General features: G+C 39.9%; 1 protein-coding gene across 1 annotated transcript in view; it reads right to left on the reverse strand.

The window, feature by feature from the left end:
* Positions 1-3,191: 3,191 nt before the first annotated feature.
* Positions 3,192-21,899, reverse strand: part of LOC139944785 (organic cation transporter protein-like) — a 29,686-nt gene continuing 10,978 nt past the window's right edge. The window contains exons 4-9 of the mRNA XM_071941898.1: positions 18,825-19,109; positions 11,680-11,814; positions 9,933-10,018; positions 8,766-8,886; positions 6,008-6,080; positions 3,192-3,752 (exon numbers count right to left, since the gene is read on the reverse strand). Coding sequence (XP_071797999.1) covers positions 3,507-3,752; positions 6,008-6,080; positions 8,766-8,886; positions 9,933-10,018; positions 11,680-11,814; positions 18,825-19,109 — 946 coding nt within the window. The 3' untranslated portion in view covers positions 3,192-3,506. The remainder of the gene's footprint in view (positions 3,753-6,007; positions 6,081-8,765; positions 8,887-9,932; positions 10,019-11,679; positions 11,815-18,824; positions 19,110-21,899) is intronic.

Below are 21,899 nucleotides of genomic sequence, written 5' to 3' on the forward strand. Positions count from 1 at the left end.
GAACGTAGGCCTTCTACTTTTTCAATAATTATTCGACCCAAATTTGATAAAAAAGCTGGACTTACCCGTTGTGATTTTTTAATATTCGGCCCAAATTTGATAAAAATGCTGGACTTACCCGTTGTGATTTATTAATAGTTGGCAAAAATTTGTTAAAAATGCTGTACTTACCATCTTGTCATTTGTTTTAATATTTGGCAAACAACTTATTAAAAAGCTGGACTTGTGATTCTTCAATAATTGGCTCAAATTTATAATTATGCACCTCTTGTGTTTTGATCAGAATTCTACAAATTAAGACTAAACTGCAAGGCTAACCCCTTGTGTTTTTATCAAATTCTAGCCAAATTTAGACAAAACGGCAAGGCTTACCTCTTGTGGTTTTATCAGATTTTAGCTAAATTAAGACTAAACTACAAGGCTTACCCCTTGTGATTTTATCACATTAGCTATAAAACTTCGAGGCAGCATCTTGTATTTTTGATCAGATTTTATACAAATTAACACTAAACAGCAAGGCTTACCCCTTGTGTTTGAATCATATTTTAGCCAAATTAAGACTAAACTGCAAGGCTTGCTTGTCCTCTGTGTTTTTATAAAATTTTAGCCAAATTTAAAATAAACTGCAAGGCTTACATACCCCCTTATGTTTTTATCAGATTTTTTGGTCCAAATTTGATAAAAATGCTGGACTTACCCCTTTTGATTGTTAACATTTTGGCCAAAAGTGGACAAAATTGTTGGACTAGCCCATAGAGCTATTTATAGCTCTATGATAATGCTGGACTTGCCCCTTGTGATTCTGTCAGTAATTTATGCGTTAAAATCACGGGCGTCAATATTAGGGGGAGTGGGGGCAGGGGACAAAAGTTGGCAACACAGACGACTCAAACAAAAACCTTATGTTTTGTTTTTATTATAACTTTCAAACGGCCATTACCTCCTTGTTTACATACCCCACTTACTATTTGCCTCTCTAAGCTAATCAACCTGTAAATATGATTGGTGACTTTGGGATCGCTAGGTGGCAGCAGACTCGTTTTAAACCCATCTTCCTTTCAAGTGGGTTCATGCTCAGAATAATTATGCAAAACAAAATGGACAAAGAAAAACAAACTTCCTAAGAAGTCTGCTGCCACCTCGTGTCTGTATGCCACCATCGTCATAATCAATTGAAACCGCTATCATTCTTTACCATGTTACTTGCTTTTAATTAAAGAAGGGGGAGGTTAGTGTACCATAGTTAATAGGGAAAAATCAATACTTACATTATACAAAAATATAACTAGTTTATCTGACTTTGTATTGTACATTCTTCGAAAATCCTGATTAACATGAACATTTGTACACTTAAACTAAAAAATAATGGAAAATAACACCACCATTGCTACGATTAGTAATATTGTATTTACAATTTGTACTTGTTAAATCACCTCTGTACAAAGATAATCCACTTTGCTCGCTCATTGAGTATGCCCACTACAATTGTATAAAAACAATATTTTATGAAAGCCAAGTCCGAATTAGCGGCTGTGGCTACGACTGTTGCTAATGGCGTTGCTAAGGACTTCGTATACTTCACTAATGCATGATGACGCAACGACCAAGCTGAAGACGTAGCCGTAGCAGCCAGTTCGTACACGGGATGATACGGCAATTTAATGATTGCTCTATAAGGAGCATGCTGTTACAACCCCCCCCCCCCCAATTGTGTCTTCAATGTGAGGTGTTTTTTTGTTTTTTTGTTTTTTTTTTTGGGGGGGGGGGTTTCTGTACAAGAATAAAAAAGTCTTCTAAAGTAGGTACCCCATGCCCCTATATCGGGACGGCATAATATAAAAGAAAAAACAGCCCGACTGTTTTAAAATCTAGCCTCGCTTTAGTTTTGAGGCCATATTCGTACCTACACCTCGTAATAATTAGGCTTACTTCCCATTTCCCCATTTCAAAGAGCTGCTTAATTACAAAGTAGCTTTTAAGCACAACGAAATAAGCTCAAAAAGTTTTCATACGACAAAACAACATTGCATGCCGTTTAAAAGTACCGTTATCACACCAATTCAGTTGGAATAATCCAGAGCCTAAGCCAGAGCCTAATAATAAGAGTCTAAGCTGTAGCCTAAGCCGAAGCCTACGGACCTGAGCAGTGGTTTCGAATTGAACCTATACTGGCATAGTCAAAAACAACTGATGGCTGCTTACATAGAAGTAATATCATCTTTAACCAATTTAAAATAATAATCCTGAAACACCTAATTGCTTATTCTCAAGTGACAATTAAAGCAGAGGCCGGGCGGTGAGTGTGATTTCTAGGCATCGACCAGGGGATAATTTAAAAGAGCTGCTTAAACACAAAAGGTGCTGAAGCATCATGAACATAGCCTGCTTATTTCACACTTGTAATTACTGGCCAAAATTCCATGCCATTTACATTGCAAAGTGGTAACTTAGCCATTAATCTTATTTTACTAAGCAATGATTTGTTTTAGCTAAAGCGAACTTTGTGCTGAAAAGCAGCTCTGTGAAATTAGGCTCAGCATGTAGAAGTCAGCGAAAGATCGCTGCTGGTCACAATTATTGTGTCGCAGTTTATAAGTGTTCCCGCACGCTGCCATGACGGAAATGGGGTCGAATTCGTTATCGACTGGTGTGCATGTTCGGCTGGTGTTCGGCTGGTGTTCGGCCGGCATTCGTCCGATGTCCTGCCTATGTGTGATCAAAATGTGTGTGAACTTGTAACCTTCCACTGGCCCGGCGCCCGCCCGATGTGTGCGATGTCCAGCCGGACATCGGTCAGACATTGACCGATTTATTGGTGAGCAGTTTGCGATGCAAAACTCCGCACCAGATTTAAAAGGAACACGTTGCCCTGAATCGGTCGAGTTGGTCTTTGAAAAGCGTTTGTAACCGTTTGTTATAAAATGCATAAATGGTTAGAAAGATGATTTAAAAGTAAAAAACAATAATCCACACAAATTTGCCTCGAAATTGCGTGGTTGTCCTTTTACTTTGCAAACTACCACAGTCGGCCAATTATGGAGTAAAAAATTTGACTCCCATAAATGGCCGACCGTGTAAGTTGACGAGGTAAAAGGAAAACCACGCAATTTTGAGTGACACTTATTTGGATCTTTGTATTCTACTTTTAAAATACCTTTCTAATCATATGAATTTTTTATAACAAACGGTTGTAAATGCTTTTCAAAGACCAACTCGACCGATCCAAGGCAATGTGTTCCTTTAAGTCCGAATTATAAAAGTAACTTGATGCCCGCCCAATTTCCAAAAATGACCGGCATCTGCGAGGAGTCCCGTTGGACCCGGCCGAAAATGCCTAGAAAATCTGTCGCAGACTACTCCCAAGCGGCCACATCGCAAGCCAATGTGTGACGTGGGTGTTAATAACATCACAGTCATAATAAGCAGCCGAAGGTGAACCCATAGTTACATTGACAACAACATTCCCATTTGAGGTAAAAACACAATTTGTAACTAGAAGCTTTTTTTTACAAACAATCATCTCTGTCCTCTAAAGCAACATTGAAGATCCCGTTGCTTGGTTTCACGTCCTCGGCCACGCCCCCACTCATGTTGTTTCTCTTGATTTGTCGAGTCTTTCCCAGCATCTCGGCATCTTCCATTGTCTCCGGAAGGGGTTTATTTCGCGTCTCCGGAAGCAGCACAACCAAGACGCCCGCAATGAGGCTCAACCCTCCGAATATATTAAGCGGCAGGTAGGAAGAATATTCTTCCTGGATGCACAAACACAGGTTTGAGGAGAAATGGTTAATGGAGACAGTAGAGGGCGCCCTGCTCTTTAGATCATCAGCGCTCGTTTAGAGCAAGGAACAAAGTCCGTGTCCAAATTGGTGGCTATGATGATGCGGCGATCCGGCCGTAGCCGTAGCCGTAGCCGCTAATTCGGATCCGGCCTAAGGGTGCGTTCGATTAGCTTCCCTGAGCAAGTTCGAGTGCGCACATTTAGTCCACCAGTGGTCGGGCTGACCTGGATGAGCCCCTGGAATGACGTCAAAGCTATTCGAACCGGGGGCAGACCGGAGTGGACCCAGGGAAGCTAATCGAACGCACACTATGTTCGCTCGGTCCCCAGCGCCTTGCCTTTTTAACCAAAGGCGCAGGGATGGGCAAACGCATCAGCACGGTCGTTGGTATATCCCGAAAATGCTCAGTCCCATCATGCATCACACTCACACTACTTTGCACTGCACGATTGAAGTACTTCCTGAACAAGAATCTGTGGAAGCTGATAAACCCATCCCAGTGGTCCTGGATGGACCTTGCCGCTGGGGCCGAGCGAAGGAACTATGATCTAACTTAACAATAAAATAAAGATTGATTGTACCTCCTGCACAGTAGAGGGCGCCCTGTTTTGTATATCATTAACGCCCGGTGCACAGTTAAACGTAACAAATCAATTAACAGTTAACATAAAGGTGAAAGTTTGGTATTTTTGTTTAATTTGTTTGAAGCGGTTGATTAGTGACGGGGAACACATATATTTATAATAGGACATCTTGTTTTCCACCTGTTCAGTTTCATGTAGACTTGATTCAAGTCCCTTGATCGTGTGAGGTCCGAAACACAACGCGCCAGCAGTCAAGTACCAATAGTCACACATAAGACAAGTGCGCCCTCATCGTCAAAATGTAGTTATGGCAGCAAGCAGAACAGGTTGGGGCCCGGAAAACAATTATTTTCTGTGACGCTGGCACGGGATTGGGACTTGAGTCAAGTCTAAGTTTCATGTAACATGTGGGTCCAGCAACTGCCCAAGCACAAATAAGTCTCTTAACACAAAATCACAGCAGATCGAAGTAAGATTACCAGCCAAAATATGATATCACATGTACAATCTGTTACTGGTATCCTGCTCCATTCTTGATAAGCAGACAACAAATTGTAAGCAGTTTTTTTGCTTAAAGCAGTTCTATTTAATACCTTTATTATCAGAATTTTGTGTTACTTTTGGGATGCTAGGTGGCAGCAGAATTACCATGTAAATCCATTATTCTTGGTGGTATAGTGTGCGCACGTTCAGAACTTCATAAAGCAATGGAAGTTTACCTGGTAACTAAGTCTGCTGCCACCTAGTGTTCCAAAGTCTCCCATTTTGTTGTTGTCTATAATTGAACCTTTTGGTATCATATAGCTTTAACATCTGACGTCACTCTTGAAGGCTCGTGAATTACGCCAGAGAGTAGCTTGCAGTCTAGGTCGTCAATCCCCGCCCATAATCACCTGTCACCTACATTCATTTCACACACAGTCGAATCTTACATACCAAGTAATACATGCCTTACACATGTTAACAATGTATGCAGACGCCATAAAATAAGCTTTCCATATCTGTGTTTTGATTGGTCCGAGGCGATGTTTGTCAAGCGCACCCACATCACTTCGGACCAATCAAAACACAGATAATAATGTAAACCAACGTTGCTGCCAGTTTATCCTATGACATCATTGCAGCCAATAAAATCACTGGTTCTGAAGAGCAAGTACTTGTCTTTGGATAAGACACGAGGACAGTCTAGCTATACTATTGGCATAGAGTTATATATAAGAACTAGAGGGCGCACTGGCATGTGCGCAGGCGGCCATTTTCTAAGTTGACAAAACAGCTATGGCCGTGTCCGAATTGGCGACTTTGGCTACAGCTAGCTACGGCTAGATCAGCGCGTCTGTCAGTGTTAAAGAATAGGCAGACGCGCGCGCCCTAGCCGTAGGTGTAGCCGAAGTCGCTAATTCGGACACGGCCTATCACACAGTGTGTGTTTGTGCGGCCATTTTGTAAGTTGAACAAACAGCATCGCGTGAGCGTTCAATAAAAAAAACCTCAAACGTGTATTTCATATTCAACGCGCGTGCAGAATGACGCGCTTATCATCTTGCGGTCCCGTGACGTTTGTGCACGAAGCATCACTCGTGCGCCCTCTAGTTCTTATGTATAACTATATGAATATTGGAGACTTGTGTTTATACTTACGAGATAGATAATGAAAGGTGCAAGAATGCTTCCTACACGACCGCAGATTGACGCAATACCAAAGCCGATATTCCTGAATGCCGATTGGAAACAAAAATCAATGTGACTAACAGAACGATACCTTTGGCCTTGGTTAAGCTAGGCTTAGAGCTTCTCGTCCAATGACTGACACAATACAGTTGAAGAAACTTCACAGCCTTACAAAATAATAGCAATTAATCAAAGTATAGTATTTTGCTCAGAAAGAGAACTCTGATAATGTGTCTGGTTTGAGGCAAATCATGTGCGCCCGCTATTGTTAGCTAAATGGCAACCAGGTACTTAAAAAAATGAATGAGTCTGGTTTTAGGCAAATCATGTGCGCCCGCTATTAATAAATGTGTCTGGTTTGAGACATTGTGCGCCCGCTATTGTTAGCTAAATGGCAAATTACAGCTTTCCCATCATGTTGATGTGCAGGATATTCGCCCAGGGCGTACCCAGCAGGCTAGTCAACCTGTCTGACGTCACACACAATAAGGCTTGTGAATAAAACGCCTGACTGGATGTTGCCAGATGTACCTTTGACATTTCACAGCAGTTTCACACATACAATATGTGCAACCCCACATTATACAAATGTTCAGACAGCGTACTAAGTTAGACCCGAGCCGGTTTAACTTTTACGAGCAGCAGGGGGATGATCGTAAAAATAAAACCCCTTTGCGTTCAGACAGCACTGAGTTAAACCCGATCCGGTTTATCTTTGGTTTTAAGAGGTCAAAGAAAACGCGACCCCGTTACTCTCACATCCTGTTTATTCTCCTGTTCATTGGTCACCGTGTGTTTACGTAATGATTACGGAGGTCAATGGGTCGCCTGTTGTGAGTTAAACCGGATGTGGTCTTTTTTATTCTGTCCACACACAGTAGTAAAAGATAAACCCGAAGCGGTCTAAAGATAAACCCCCTCCCTGGACGGTTTATCTTTTGTGGGTTGAACTCAATTCGGACTAACTTTAGATCCGTTCATACACACTGAGTTGAACTCGATCGAGTTGAACCATGAGTTAAACCAACTTTAGTACCGCGTCTGAACGCAGTCTATAGTGAATAAAACACCACTACTGCATGGTACACATCATAACATACAAACGCACGCTGCATGCAGACGATCAAAAAGGCAACTTTACGCTATATCACATGATCACCTCGGACCAATCATAACAGTCATGAAAAACTAACGTCACAAAACGTTTATCCAATGAAATCATTGAGCCTGCGAGACCACCAGTATCTGTCTTAATATCATGGCGCATAAAGACAAGGAACCAGTCTGGCCAAACGAACTTGGCCTTCTCCGGGTTAAAGACACTAGACACTATTTGGTATTTGTCACTTGGGGTTTCTCAACATATGCATAAAATAACAAACCTGTGAAAATTTGAGCTCAATTGGTCGTAAAAGTTGCGAGATAAATGCAAAAAAGAAACACCCATGTCACACGAAGTTGTGTGGTTTCAGATGTTTGATTTCGAGACCTCAAATTCTAAATCTGAGGTCTCGAAATCAAATTCGTGGAAAATTACTTCTTTCTCGAAAACTACGTTACTTCAGTTTTATACTACCAGCCTCTCCCCCGTTACTCGTTACCAAGTAAGTTTGTTATGCTATAGTAATTATTTTGAGTGATTACCAACAGTGTCCAGTGCCTTAAAGTCACCTGGATATAGAATTTGTTTTCTTTCAAACATAAGAGTATATGCTTACGAACAATAAAACAATTCTTTTAGTAATTGTTTGTCACGATTTATATGTTTAAAAAATATATACAGTTGTTTGGGGGGCTGACTCCGCCTACCCCTTTTGTGACGTCAATCGAGGCAGACTTTGCCTGCAATGCGTATAGTAAACACACGTGCAAAGTACATGTACGTCCAAGTCGTGAGTCGGTACATTTCAAAAAGTGTTTTTCTGCATTCAGCAGCAATACACCTGGTCGGCATTGCCGGAAAAAAAACAATTTTTTTTTTTTTGAAACGTACAAACTCACGACTTGGTCCGTACATGTACTTTGCAGTTGTGTTTACTCTACGCATTACAGGCAAAGTCTGCCTCGATTGTGGTCACGAACAGCGCCCTCTCGGGTCGGGGTCTACTCTTAAATTTGTAAATAACATAAGAACTGATTTTTTAAAACCTTAGTTAACTGTTTACTCACATTCCACTCATCAAAACACATATAAGTGACAAAAGCTTTATTTTGAAAAAATACCACTTCCAGGTGACTTTAAAAAAAAATCCCTCCTCCGTGGTTATGATAACTATACAGACCCTGTTTATGATTTGAGGCATTGCATGGTGAGGTATCAATGGTTTTATGTAACACCATGTGTATATACTTGCCAGGTAGAATTAGTTCTTTAGAGAACTGTCTTGCTACTGCGGAGTAGATTTATCGGGTTTTCCGGGAGACTTTCCAGTTCTGAAAAGAACTGTCCTGCTTAATAACTACAACCTGGGCGGAAGGTATAAAAACTCGGCTGGGACTAACTACTTCTTTAGCTTATAAAGGATAGCTGCACTACCGCGGAGTGAGTTCGTATTTATTAATTTTTTTTGTTTACCTGACAGGGCCTAAAGCATGCAGGAGCATGAGGCCAAAACGTGGTTTCGAAAAGGGTCCATGCGTGCATGACTAGTTAATGACCAAAATGGCGCTGGGTGTGGAGTAACACTTGACTCACCCGGGGACGAGGTTAAAAATACAAACCTCTTACCTGACGGGGGTAGGGAAGATCTCTGTTCCATATAAGAAAGCAACTGAAAAGCTACACGTGATGCAGAACTTGCCAAACATGGCAGGTATAATTAATGGGATGGCAAAACCAGAACCATCACCTGCGGAAACAATTGAACAAATTATCACTTGCAATGCGGGTACATTTTAAACTTTTGAAATGAACTCAAATAACTTATTTGGTGAAAAGTGTTCCATTATAGGGATCCGCACTCACAGCCTGAGCTGAACACCATGGCCCAATTCATAGAGCTGCTAAGCATGAAAATGTGCTTAGCACGAAATTTCTTCCCCGATAAAAACAGGACTACCAACCAAATTTACATTTGTTGCATACTCTGGTATTCAGCCGTTGTTTGCTTAACCTGAAAATTACGTTAAGATTTGGTTGGTAATCCTGTTTTATCAAGGCAAAAATTTCATGCTAAGCAAATTGTGGTGTTTAGCAGCTCTATGAAATTTGACCCTGGGCCTGTGACCGCTTATCGCTGAGATCAAACAATGGGAACGTGCGCCAGCACATTAGCACATGATAAGTTAGACTTGATTCAAGTCCCGTTCTCGTGCGAGAGGTCCCTGTATCCGCCGTCAATATGTGGCTATTGTGGTCCCAAGAATGCGCAGCAAAGGTTGGGTTTGTTTTCTGATGTTAGAGGATTGGGATTGGGACTTGAGTCAAGTCTAAAGGTAGGCCTTAGTGCTGATGACCGGTTCACACTTCAAGCAAAATTAAATGCGAAGCGAATTCTGGTGACGCAGTAATCGATACACGCACCGTTTCTTCAAATCGTGACGCAAGAATATTTGCATCGCATTCGCCTTCGCAGGAAGTATTACTGAGCCTAGCCTGAACATCTGATCTGACGTCACACTTCGAGGCTCGTGAGTTGAACCAACGTACATATTAACCTTTGACCTCACATCATTTCACGTGGCCTTCATCGCGGTTCTGGAGATTTGTAGTTACATCCGACGTATGTGTATAATTTACCTGTCATTATCCGTGCTTATCCTTGCGAATAAAGGACTGGTTACCAGTAGCCGGCTTTAGTGGGGGCGTTGTTCGTACTTGTGACAAATGTCACCCAAAGGCAAGCTCCTTTAGTTTGTTTTGGACTTTGGGGTTCTGATTTAGGTCTGCACATACCTGTGTCACGTGGTAGGCAAGCCGTAAGTATACAAGCAGCACCAGCTAGTATGTGGAATAATACCAACGACGGTCGACGACCCCACCTAGAAAAAACCAGGCAAAATCATTATTTGCATAGTTGACCAACTATTTTCGAGACTATTCAACTGCAAAATCTGTTTGTTTTTTCCAGTACATTTTTCCTCCCGATGCTGTATTTCGCTTGCAAACACAATTGTTGCTTATCTTTGTGAACTATTTTAAAGAATTTTTTATTTTCGTTTTTTTAAAGGCGCTGTACACATTTCGGTATTGCCAAAGACCATGGTATTCTCACTTGGGTATCCCGACATATGCATAAAACCCCCAAATCTGTGACAATTTGGACTCAATTGGTCATCTATTGTTGCAAGAGAATAATTCAAGAAAAACACCCTTGTGGCACACATTGTGAGCTTTCAGATGCTTAAAGACAGTGGACACTATTGGTAATCGTCAAAGACTAGCCTTCACAGTTGGTGTATCTCAACATAACAAACCTGTGAAAATCGAACTTGCGAGATAATAATGAAAGAAAAAAACACCCTTGTCACACAAAGTTGTGTGCGTTTAGATGGTTGATTGCGAGACCTCAAGTTCTAAATCTGAGGTCTCGAAATCAAATCCGTGGAAAATTACTTCTTTCTCGAAAACTATGGCACTTCAGAGGGAGCGTTTCGCACAATGTTTTATACCACCAACCTCTCCCCATTACTCGTCACAAAGAAAGGTTTTATGCTAATAATTATTTTGAGTAATTACCAATAGTGTCCACTGCCTTTAATTGATAAAAGGTTTCTGAGCTGAAGTCTTTTAACATTATTGAGTGAGAAATTACCTCTTTTTCAAAGCTACGTTACTTTAGGAAGCCAATTCTCACAATGTTTTATACTATCAACAGCTCACCATTGCTTGTTACCAAGTACGTTTTTATGCTAAGAACTAATTTGGATAATTACCAATAGTGTCTCGTGCCTTTTGAACCTTTTAGTTGTAATGATGTTTGACTTAAATTGCAAATCGACAGATTCTTAAAAAAACATAGTTACGGCGCTGTTTAAGGGACATGCGCAAAACAAATTTTAAACAAAATTGCGTGCGAACGATATTTTTTTGTTCGTTCTCATGATTTTTTTCCAAAATTTGTTTTTCACACAAAAGCTCCGTAGGCCTACATAATAAAATAGATGATGGTACAACTATGTCATACGCAACTATGCCAAACGCAACTATGTGTACACGGCTTGTGTGTAGTGTGAAAATAAATTTAAAGCAGACGAAAACTCTGTAAAGCAATCAATAAACTTGTTTAGTTGAAATTTTCATTTCAGCCCCAACTATTTAGATGGTAAATACGAAATGGCATAACAAACAAACTAATGGTTTAGAATTATCAGAGAGTATTAATTAGTACTTTGGGCAAATTGTTTTTTGAGAATGTATAAAAATTTAGTGAAATGCAGAACACTATAGAACATAAGTTATTGGCCGTTTTCCAATCAACGGTTTTGGATTCAGTTTCAGGCTCCGTTCTCTCGCCTGTAGCCCTGAGCACGTAAACCACGCACATTAATGTCAAAAGAACCGCGGGGCCAAGCGAGCCTGAGCCGAATTTGGACCGAAGCCTTGGTTTCGAAAAGGGCCATAGTCACACAATATCAAAGTTAATGAAGTCAGTGTACCAGATATGCAAATGAGCCTTTGTACATTTGACCAATGAACGTACCACATCATCGTGAACATGGTGACGACATAACCTGGTATCTCCACAACGCTCAACAAAAAGAAGTTGAGATATTTGTCTCCTGCGAGGTTGGAACTGTACAATGACACGCCGTAGTACACCATACTGTTCACGAACCTGTAACATAAGGAAACAACTGACATTAGTTATAAAATAATATCAAACAATAATTGTATCAAGTTTCATCTGCAAATATTTGGCTCGCCGACAAAAATATAAATAAATGCCCACTGTCCAACCGTATAAATGACAACAATTTAAAGCCATTGGACACTTTCGGTAAACATTGTGTTGTCCAAGGCCCACACTTCGTGTATCACCAATTATATATAAAATAACAAACCTGTGAGAATTTAGGCTCAATCGGTCATCGGAGTCGGGAGAAAATAACGGGAAAACCCACCCTTGTTTCCGCACGTTTCGCCGTGTCATGATATAAGTTTACTATAAATCCGTAATTCTCGTTGTCGAGAATTGATAATTGTTTTAATGTTTTCTCAAAAAGTAAAGCATTTCATGGAATAATATTTCAAGAGAAGTCTTTTACCATTACCTTCTGTAAACCCTGTAAGTTATTTGTAAATCTGTGAATTTTTTTTTCTGTTCCAAAAGTGTATCATAAGTTGCTATACCCATAAAACACATCTGAGCAAATCATAGACTCGCCTTTCCAATAACCTTAGAGATGTCAGTGATCCGACCCTTTCCCCATCTCATCTAGATGTTTGTGTGTGGAGGTGGTGGTAGTGGGGGGGGGGGGGTGGGGGGGGGGGGGTACGTGGTAAGAACATTAATACATTTTGAGAAACATTTCTCTTCGAAGTACATGGTCATGGAAAAATCTATTCTTTTTATCCCCAAAATAAGAATATAAGAGGCGTTACCACGGTAACGCTTCTCGGATAGTGTATTCTTGTATGGATTCTTTTTCCATGCGTCGCTTCAGAGTCTCGGCGATATTTAAACACGGGCTAATTGTATATTACACGTATATGTGACTGAAAAAATCGAACGGTTCCACAAACCAAAGGTTTGCACTCAAGGGAAGGTACAGTATTGGTAATTGTCAAAGACCAGTGTTCTCACTTGGTGTATCTCAACATATGCATAAAATAACAAACCTGTGGAAATTTGAGCTCAGTTGGTCGTCGGAGTTGAGCGAAAATGATGCAAGAAAAAAACACCCTTGTTGGACGAATGTGTGTGCTTTCAGATAGGAATAAAATACTTCTAGCTAGAAGTCTTTTATTATTTTAGTGAGAAATTACCTCTACTTCAAAATCTATGCTACTTCAGAGAGAGCCGTTTCTGACAATGTTTTATACTAACAACAGCTCTCAAATGCTCGTTACCAAGTCAGTTTTTAGGTTAATATTTGTTTTGAGTAATTACCAAACGTGTACCTTCAATTCAATTATTTTATTTCTCCACAATGCATTGAAACACTACGGAAGCTGACAGTGATCACACAAGCTTCCATATTTCCAAGTTAAACTATCGTATAATTGAAAGACGAGCAAAACAAATTTGCTGTGGGAGTATATAAATAGGAGAATAGTAAATAAAAGGCAATGGGAACCACTGTAGCAAAACTGCTTATAGTCTGGAGTAAAGATATCTGTGGCAATTTGCTTATCCCAATATGACACTTACTGTGTAATATGCAAAAACAAGTTGATGCTCCGATTTCTCGATCCTATAGAGTAGTGCGTAGTGTTAGCATCTGAAACTGTCAAAATACTTTCATGGACTTTCTTTTGGAGGTGTTAGGCGCTATAGAAATGCAGTTGTTATTGTTGACACTAAAGAAAATGGGAAACATATCAAAGCCTCTAGCTCACCGGGCAATCTTGGGGGTCCAGTGGTAAGACACCGCTCTAGAAGGGCTAAGGTCGTAGGTTCGAATCCCACTCAAGCATAGCCTGTGTTTGTTGTTCTTAAAGGCAGTGGACACTATTGGTAATTACTCAAAATAATTATTGGCATAAAACCTTTCTTGGTGACGAGTTATGGGGAGAGGTTGATGGTATAAAACATTGTGAGAAATGGCTCCCTCTGAAGTGCCATAGTTTTAGAGAAAGACGTAATTTTCCACGAATTTGATTTCGAGACCTCAGATTTAGAACTTGAGGTCTCGAAATCAACCATCTAAACGCACACAACTTCGTGTGACAAGGGTGTTTTTTTCTTTCATTATTATCTCGCAAGTTCGACGACTGATTGAGCTAAATTTTTCACAGGTTTGTTATTTTATGCTTATGTTGAGATACACCAACTGTGAAGGCTAGTCTTTGACAATTACCAATAGTGTCCACTGCCTTTAAAGGACTCGGGAAAGTACCGAGTATACAGTGTTAACACACATTGATGTAATAGGTAAAAATAACACAATAAATATTCATTATACCCGATGGAAATTTAACATCTATTATTATCATCATAAACTTGATCAGCTGTTACTTGTTTAATAACTCTTCCCATGATCACTGCAGCTGCCTGCCAGAAATGCTCTGAAATGTAGATGGTCGTTCTTTTTGTAAACACATGTTAAATAAACGGCACTGACAGCTCAAAACGAACTTGTTGTTCTATTTATAAGCATTTCGAAGATGTTGTTATTTTAAAAGTACATTTTGAAGAAAATAACAAATATATATTTATGCCTATACCAGTTGAACATTCCTACTCTTTTTGAAGACTTTCCAGCAACGATATGAAACCATTCAACGGCACTGGTTGAGTATGGGTGGAGCAGTGCACAAAATGGTTGTCGTTTATATGTGAAAGGTGCAATCATACCTTATCGGATTGCCAACTGACATCGTAGTGTATCATAGTTTACCATATTGGATGGTATTGAATGGTCAGATAGTAAGAGGGTTAATCATGTCAAGATAATTTGTAGCTGTCCAATGATTAGAGAAGTGTACCGGAAAATCTCAGTTTGGGATTTTCAAAAAGTTTTCCGGTCACACATTTTTGTTTGCATTGCGCAGTCTGCTCACCCAACTGCTGGCATGATAAAAATAACTCAATATCATCATGGTCAAATATGGATATAATATAAGCACACAAGAAGTCAACTAGAAAGGTCTGAGCGAGTTTCAATACATGTAATCATCCATCAGTAATGGAAACTGACAGATTCGAGACAGTAATGAGATTAAACTTCACAACTATTTAAGCTTAGCACGCTCAGGTATATCTCCACGCTACCAGACCATTCAAGCCCACACGACCGGTAAATCGATAGAATAAGCTGCCCTCGGCACAATCAATGGTTTGGTCGACTTTTTTGGAGTTCTTTTACCACACACATCGCAAAAAATGCACACGGGTGAAAAGTCTCTTTTGGGGGGTTTAGGCTATCCGGAGTGGATGCTGTACTTTTTATCAGTTTCACGGCACGGATTTGTAACTTGCTAAACCTATACATCATTATATAGCAGCAAGAAAACAATTGTTGCATCACGCCCAGACTAAACGAAAACACTTTTTAAAAAACACGGTTGTTTTTCCCAGTCAAATCTATCTGTGTTCAGCGAATGAACAGCCGGTCACAGTGGGGCCTACTTATGGATGTAATTAAAGAAAATCTATTGACTCGCATTCGACAAACATTTAGATTGTTTGAGACAGTGATATCTTACCCTGCATTGTCACACAAAGTATATTTGGATACATTTTGATGAAGGCAGTGGACACTATTGATAGTTACCCAAAATAATTGTAAGCATACAACTTACTTGGTAACTAGCCTTGCTCAAGGCAGTCACATTATTCGCTCCGAAAAGACGCCGCTGTAAACCCACCCGTATACCCTGTTCGTGGTGTGTGCGATCACACCGCATGACCCACCCGTATACACACTGTCAGATCGCACGAATACTGTTCACACAAGTCATCGCACTCGTACCACTAACCGCATGCGGAGGCCGTCAGGCCGACAGCCTTGTCGGGTCTGTATCTTCCGGGTTTAATGTGTTGTATTGAAAAAATTCCACTAGTGGAAAAAATTGGGGGGGGGGGGCTCTCGGATATGCTAGTATGCAGCTCATGAATATGTATATCGTTCGTCAGACCTATCAGACAACACAGGATGTGAGGCAAATGAATTATTCATTTTGACGTCCAATCACGCACGCCTATCATGCTCGCTGAGCGTCCGTGGTGGTGGTGTGTGATGATGTACGTAGACATGTCTCGTCTTTCACGGGCATTATGGTAATGAGCTGACCGTGGGAACTCTTCGCTTATTATAGTAATGAGGTCAGTAGCTTCAACACAGACCCTACAAGGCTGTCGGCCTGACGGCCTCCGCATGCGGATAGTGTACGGGGGCACCGTGTCGTGCGATGTTACGCAGAGTGAATACGGGTGGGTTTTATACAACGGCGGTCTTTTTTCGGAGTGAATAATTCGACTGCCTTGAGCAAGGCTACTTGGTACCAAGCAATGAAGAGCTGTTAATAGTATAAAGCATTGTGAGAAACGGCTCCCTCTGAAGTAACGTAGTTTTTGAGAACGGAAGTAATTTTCCACGAATGTGATTTCGAGGAATTAGATTTTGAGGTCCCGAAATCAAGCATCTGAAAGAACACAACTTGTGTGACATGGGTGTTTCTTTCTTGCATTTATCTTTGCAACTTGTACGACCAATTGAGCTCAAATTTTCACAGGTTTGTTATTTTATGCATATGTTGAGATACACCAAGTAACAAGACTGGTCTTTGACAACTACCAATAGTTTCCAGTGTCTTACAAGGGAACGTATACCTTTGGTTTTTTGTACCGTTCAAATATTGTTCAATACAAAATGGTAGATATACTAGGCCCATTACAATAAAACTACGAATTTCAGTCCAAAAGGCGGTAGCGTTTTTGAGATATCGCCCAACAAACCGGAGCGATTTATTTTACGAGAGGAATACTAATCCGTAATTGGAGTACACTATATGAGAAACATTTCTGACAGTAACCCTTCTCAACTTTAAGGTTGCGGTACAAAAACTTCTGGTTTTCCAGGTCCACATACAACAGGTTCAAATCTAACTACGATTTTTGATTTATCACCTTTTGGGGGTTTTATATAGCAACTCTTCTTAAAAATGTTTGTAATGTTGAAATTATGCTGTTTTTGTTTCCATAAAACATTTTGGAAGAATAAAGTAAACATCGGGTGCACAAACTAAGCCAAAAAGAGGAAGGGATAGATTTGACCAATTGTTAAATGTTAGCATAGACTAATTAGATTGATTTGTAAAATCTACACAGCATGTTTTTCACGATTTGGAGGAGAAAATGGTAAAACTTTGTTGCTTAAAAATCCTGTTTCGACAGCAATTTTCAGACCAAATGACAATTTCAAGCTGTTGATATGAAACATCATCCAAAATTTATATTAAAAAATGCAGTTAAATGTGAACCTGTTATTCCTTCAAAGTGAAATGATTCTCGAAATGAACTTTAAGAGCGATTACACCAGACGTGTATCAGGAACGCTGCAGAATTTGCAAATAAAACAGTTGCTGGCAGTGTTATCCACCACATAACATAAACTGACAAACCTGTTGAAGTTTGAGATCTATCGGCCGTCTGGGTCATGAGAAAATAGTGAAAAACCCAGACACATTTTGCATGAAAATCAATGCAAACAAAACATGATTTTCTGGTTAGGGTTGTTCAAAACTTTCGCGGCTCAATTGAAAGGTAGTGAGGTGCAGGGACCATGTTCAACACATAATGTATAATTGGAAAGTATTGCCGATGAGCCTTTTGTAAAAAAAACACATGAAAATCACGTTTATTCTGTATGATTGAGTTAGTAGCTGATACTCTTGACATTTCATAAATATCCTTTGCACAACTCAACGGAAACCGCAGCCTTGCGAAATGATTGCCTGTTGTTGTCTCATTTCGTGTTTAGTACACATGGATGTTAAATCAAGTTCCATGAACTCTCACCAATAGTTATGTAGCTCTTTGATCATCAAACTTGAAGAAAAAAAAACATCGCAAACAAAAAATGGTAGATCGTGAAAAATACAGTTCGGGTTAACAAACACAACATAGAGTACATTAGCCCCAGCACAGACGGCCCAACATATTACTGGGAATGCAGATTTCTTTTTTTTTATTAGGAAGGACTCTGCAACTATCAACGAAGCGAAACAAATTCATGCAAGCCTATTACCCAGTTTATCCACAACCAGTCAGGTGAACGAATAAAAAAAAAAACATCAAAGAAATCCGAATTCCATTGGTTTGTCTGGTTCTTATTTATTTATTTATTTTGTGGGCAGCCTTTCTATACCTCTGTATAATCCCCTACTTATTATTGCATCATGGATTGCACAGATCAGGAAAAAATAACCAAACAACAACAACAACCGCGATTTTATTTATCACACCTAGTATTTAAAAGAATTCTATGAAGTTTTAAAAGATTGCAATCAGTCCTGGGCATTGACGCCATCATTCAGCCGCCATCTTAGAATTAAAAAGATTACGGTAGAATGGAAACGCATTGTTTACTTGCTGCGTACTACAGATTAATAGTCCCTTGTGTTTATTTATCGGCACTGGTGAAGACAAGTGTTGGTTCGACAGAACCAGTGGTTTCATTTGATACAATGATTTCATTGGATAAACGTGCAGTGACGTAAGCTGTCCATGTGTTTTGATTGGCTAGTAGTAGCTTGCAAGATTTGCCAATGAATAACCCTTTTTGCACCCTTATAAAACGACGTCATATTGAAGCCACTATACAGAGACTTGGCCCGTGTCCCAATTAGCGGCTACAGCTACGGCTACGGCTAGATTTCCGCGACCATGCGTTGAGGTATAGTACGTCCTTAGCAACACCCTTAGCAACAGCCGTAACCATATCCGTAGCCGCCAATTCGAGTTTAGCTGATAATCAACCCAGGGGTGGATTTCACAAAGGTAGTCCTAACTTAGGACTAGTCCTAGGCAATGCTAAGAGATAGGACCAGTCCTATAGGACCAGTAACTCATCCTAACTTAGGACTGGTCCTATCTCTTAGCATTGCCTAGGACTAGTCCTAAGTTAGGACTACCTTTGTGAAATCCACCCCAGGTATATAAGATAAAGAAACTTTACTTACCACGACAAGCTCATGATGACTAAGTTCTTGAAGACTATCCAACTCCGAAAGATGTCGATCACCGTGTACGTTTTCTCTTTGTCGACGACCAGAGGTGCTGCTGAGCTAGGGCTAGATGTGACGTCATTAGGTGCCGATTCGCGAATGGTCTTATCATCGAGGGTTAGTACGAATCCATCTGCAGGTGGGCTAATGTTATTCACTCTGGCGATCTTGTTGAGGATTTTGAAGGATTCTTTGTTACGTCCTTTTGACAAAAGCCACCTCACGGACTCGTAAAGAATACTGCGGAAAAGCAAAGGTTAAGGGAATAAATTCATTTTGACCAACAGAAATTTGTGGACACTGTACATGTGACAGTCTTTGTGCTATTATAGCACTACATTAATGGGTGCCTGCTGCCAAAGTCTTCCATGCGACAGATCTTTGCCTACGGTTTTCTATAGGCCTTTATGATGAAGTAGCCCCCCCCCCCCCCCCCCACACACACACCACTTAATCATACTGAGAAAAGTAGTCTGATGCCTTGTATATACGAGCATCATAACTTTCCTTTTTATTGATTTGCAAAAGGATACCCGAGTAAGGAAGATGTGTGAACCCAATTTGAAAAATGCAAAACGAGTAAAACAAGCTGATTTTCACATATTTTTTCAGTTAATATTATTTGTTGATTTATTTATAAACAAAACAACAAACAGACAGTAATAAATATGATGAAACTGTAATACTGTGATGCAAGGAAATAAGCCTTCGAAGGTGCCCTCTTTTGGTCCAAAAAAGACTAGCTTTGAGTTGCAACAAGCCCGAGTTTTCACAAACCAAGTGCTGGAAAAATATGGGAAGCCACAAATGAAAAACAGAACAATCTGGGGATGTATTATTTATTTGTGGTTTAGTCACAACATCTGTTAACACGATTGAACGCTTTGGTAACATCTATGCCAATAGCGCGGTTTGTTTATACCAACAATAGGCAATTTCTATGGCACCACCATTTTGTTTTTACAGGAACGTTTACCACCATTTGGGCCCTGTATAATTTAAAGACAGTGGACACTATTGGTAGCTGTTGATAGTATAAAACGTTGTAAGAAACGGCTCCCTTTGAAGTGGAGTAGTTTTTGAGAAAGAAGTAATTTTCAACGAATTTGATTTCGAGACCTCAGATTTAGATTTTGAGGTCTCGAATACAAGCATCTGAAAGCACACAACTTCGCGTGACAAGGGTGTTTTTTCATTATTATCTTGCAACTTCGATGACCAATTGAGCTCAAATTTTCACAGGCTTTGATATTTCATGCATGTTGAGATACACCAAGTGAGAAGACTGGTCTTTGACAATTACCAATTGTGTCCAGTGTCTTTTAAACAAATGTGTTAATGGGTTGGCACAAACTTGCCGTTTAATTAAAACTCAGCAAAATTGTAAGCTGTTAGATCGCAAGAGAAACGTGTTTTTAATTACATGCAGGATAGCAGGGAATGACGTCGGCAATGACAAAGACAATGTCTAGTTAAAACGACACTGCTCTAGAATCACAAAGGTCGTGGGTTCGAATCGTCGAATCCCACCTAGGTAATATGCCCGGTGGGTTTTTCCTCAGAACTCGGGAACGTATGCCGTCTGAGTATACATGGTAACACACATCGGTGTATATGGATAAAACCAACATGAATATTATTTATTCCCGATGCAAATTTAACATCTAATAAAGACTGACAAAGTTTAGCAAACTTTACAGTTTTTCTTGTAAAAAGGTGTTATTTTTTTCGCTTTGTAGAATATCTCAAAGTTAGTAAAAATGGACAACTGACGTGATTGAATGACAGAAGAAACCTGTTGGGAAATGAAAAACCACAAAGCCATGCGTTTTCTTCGCCATAAAATCAGGTTTTCAAGTTTAAGTTGACGTATAGACTGGTTTTACCAGTCAGACTAAAATGTCTCTTTACTTCGTTAACAGACTAAAGTAGCGGTGTTTTTCTTTGCAAGTTATAAATTTGATTCCCCAAAGAATCTGGAGGTGTGAACTGTTGTGACCTTAATAGACCACAATCCTTGCGAGATCCTTTGTACGGGAACACTTAAGAAAGGATCATTTAGGAGCTTTTGTGTTGTCACATTGGGTTGGATGTAGAACCATTCCTGTTATTTCAGTTTTAAATTACCACAAGAAGAGTAAAATTGTTGGTTTTTGCAGACCGGCGTCTCTTGTGGGCTAGCCCGCTGGGCAAACCACGGCGTTACCCCACAAAGCAAACTTGTTTTCGAAAGAAGAATGAATTGAACTAGTCTTCACGCAGAGCAAGAGTACACCTTGTATTAATGATTGACGAGTTATAAAAAAGAATGCGACAGTCAACCATTTAAATCTTATAAATCTTTTTTAGTTGCATATACATACTTTTTTGATCAACTCTGCCATGGAATGTGTGACGTCATGATGAAAGAAGAAAACATGTAGATGTTGACTTTAACACGTTTGGGAAACTTTTGGCTTTAAAAAACGAAATGAATCCAAAAGTTGTTATTTTAAGAAACCTCCAACTGCAACGAATGTGTCTGGTGGGAAAACTTGTGGTATAATTCTAACCACCTTGTTCTATAGACAAATTAACAATAGTCCCATGCACGAAAAAAGGGAGGGAAGTCTGTATACGACCCCTTTTTCGGGCACAAAAGTACAAACTTTCCCACCGGTGAGATCACAACGAAAAAATAGCTCGTTTGGAAAAAGCAGTACTTGTATTCTAGTCATCAGTTTTTGCAAGAATTTGTCTATGAAGTAGGTTTTTTTGCAGAAAATATTTACAGAAGTGACTTCTCAGAACACGACTTAAAGCCATTATACACTTTCGGTAAACAGTATTGTCCAAGTCCCACACTTCGTGTATCACAACTTTTATATAAAATAACAATCCTGTGGAAATTTAGGCTCAATCGGACATCGGAGTCGGGAGAAAGTAACGGGAAAACCCACTTCTGTTTTCGCGCGTTTCGCCGTGTCATGACATGTGTTTATAACAAATCCGTAATTCTCGTTAACGAGAATTTATATTGTTTTACCGTTT

Source organism: Asterias amurensis, chromosome 12 (genome assembly GCF_032118995.1).
Source record: "Asterias amurensis chromosome 12, ASM3211899v1".
Classification (NCBI taxonomy): Eukaryota; Metazoa; Echinodermata; class Asteroidea; order Forcipulatida; family Asteriidae; genus Asterias; species Asterias amurensis.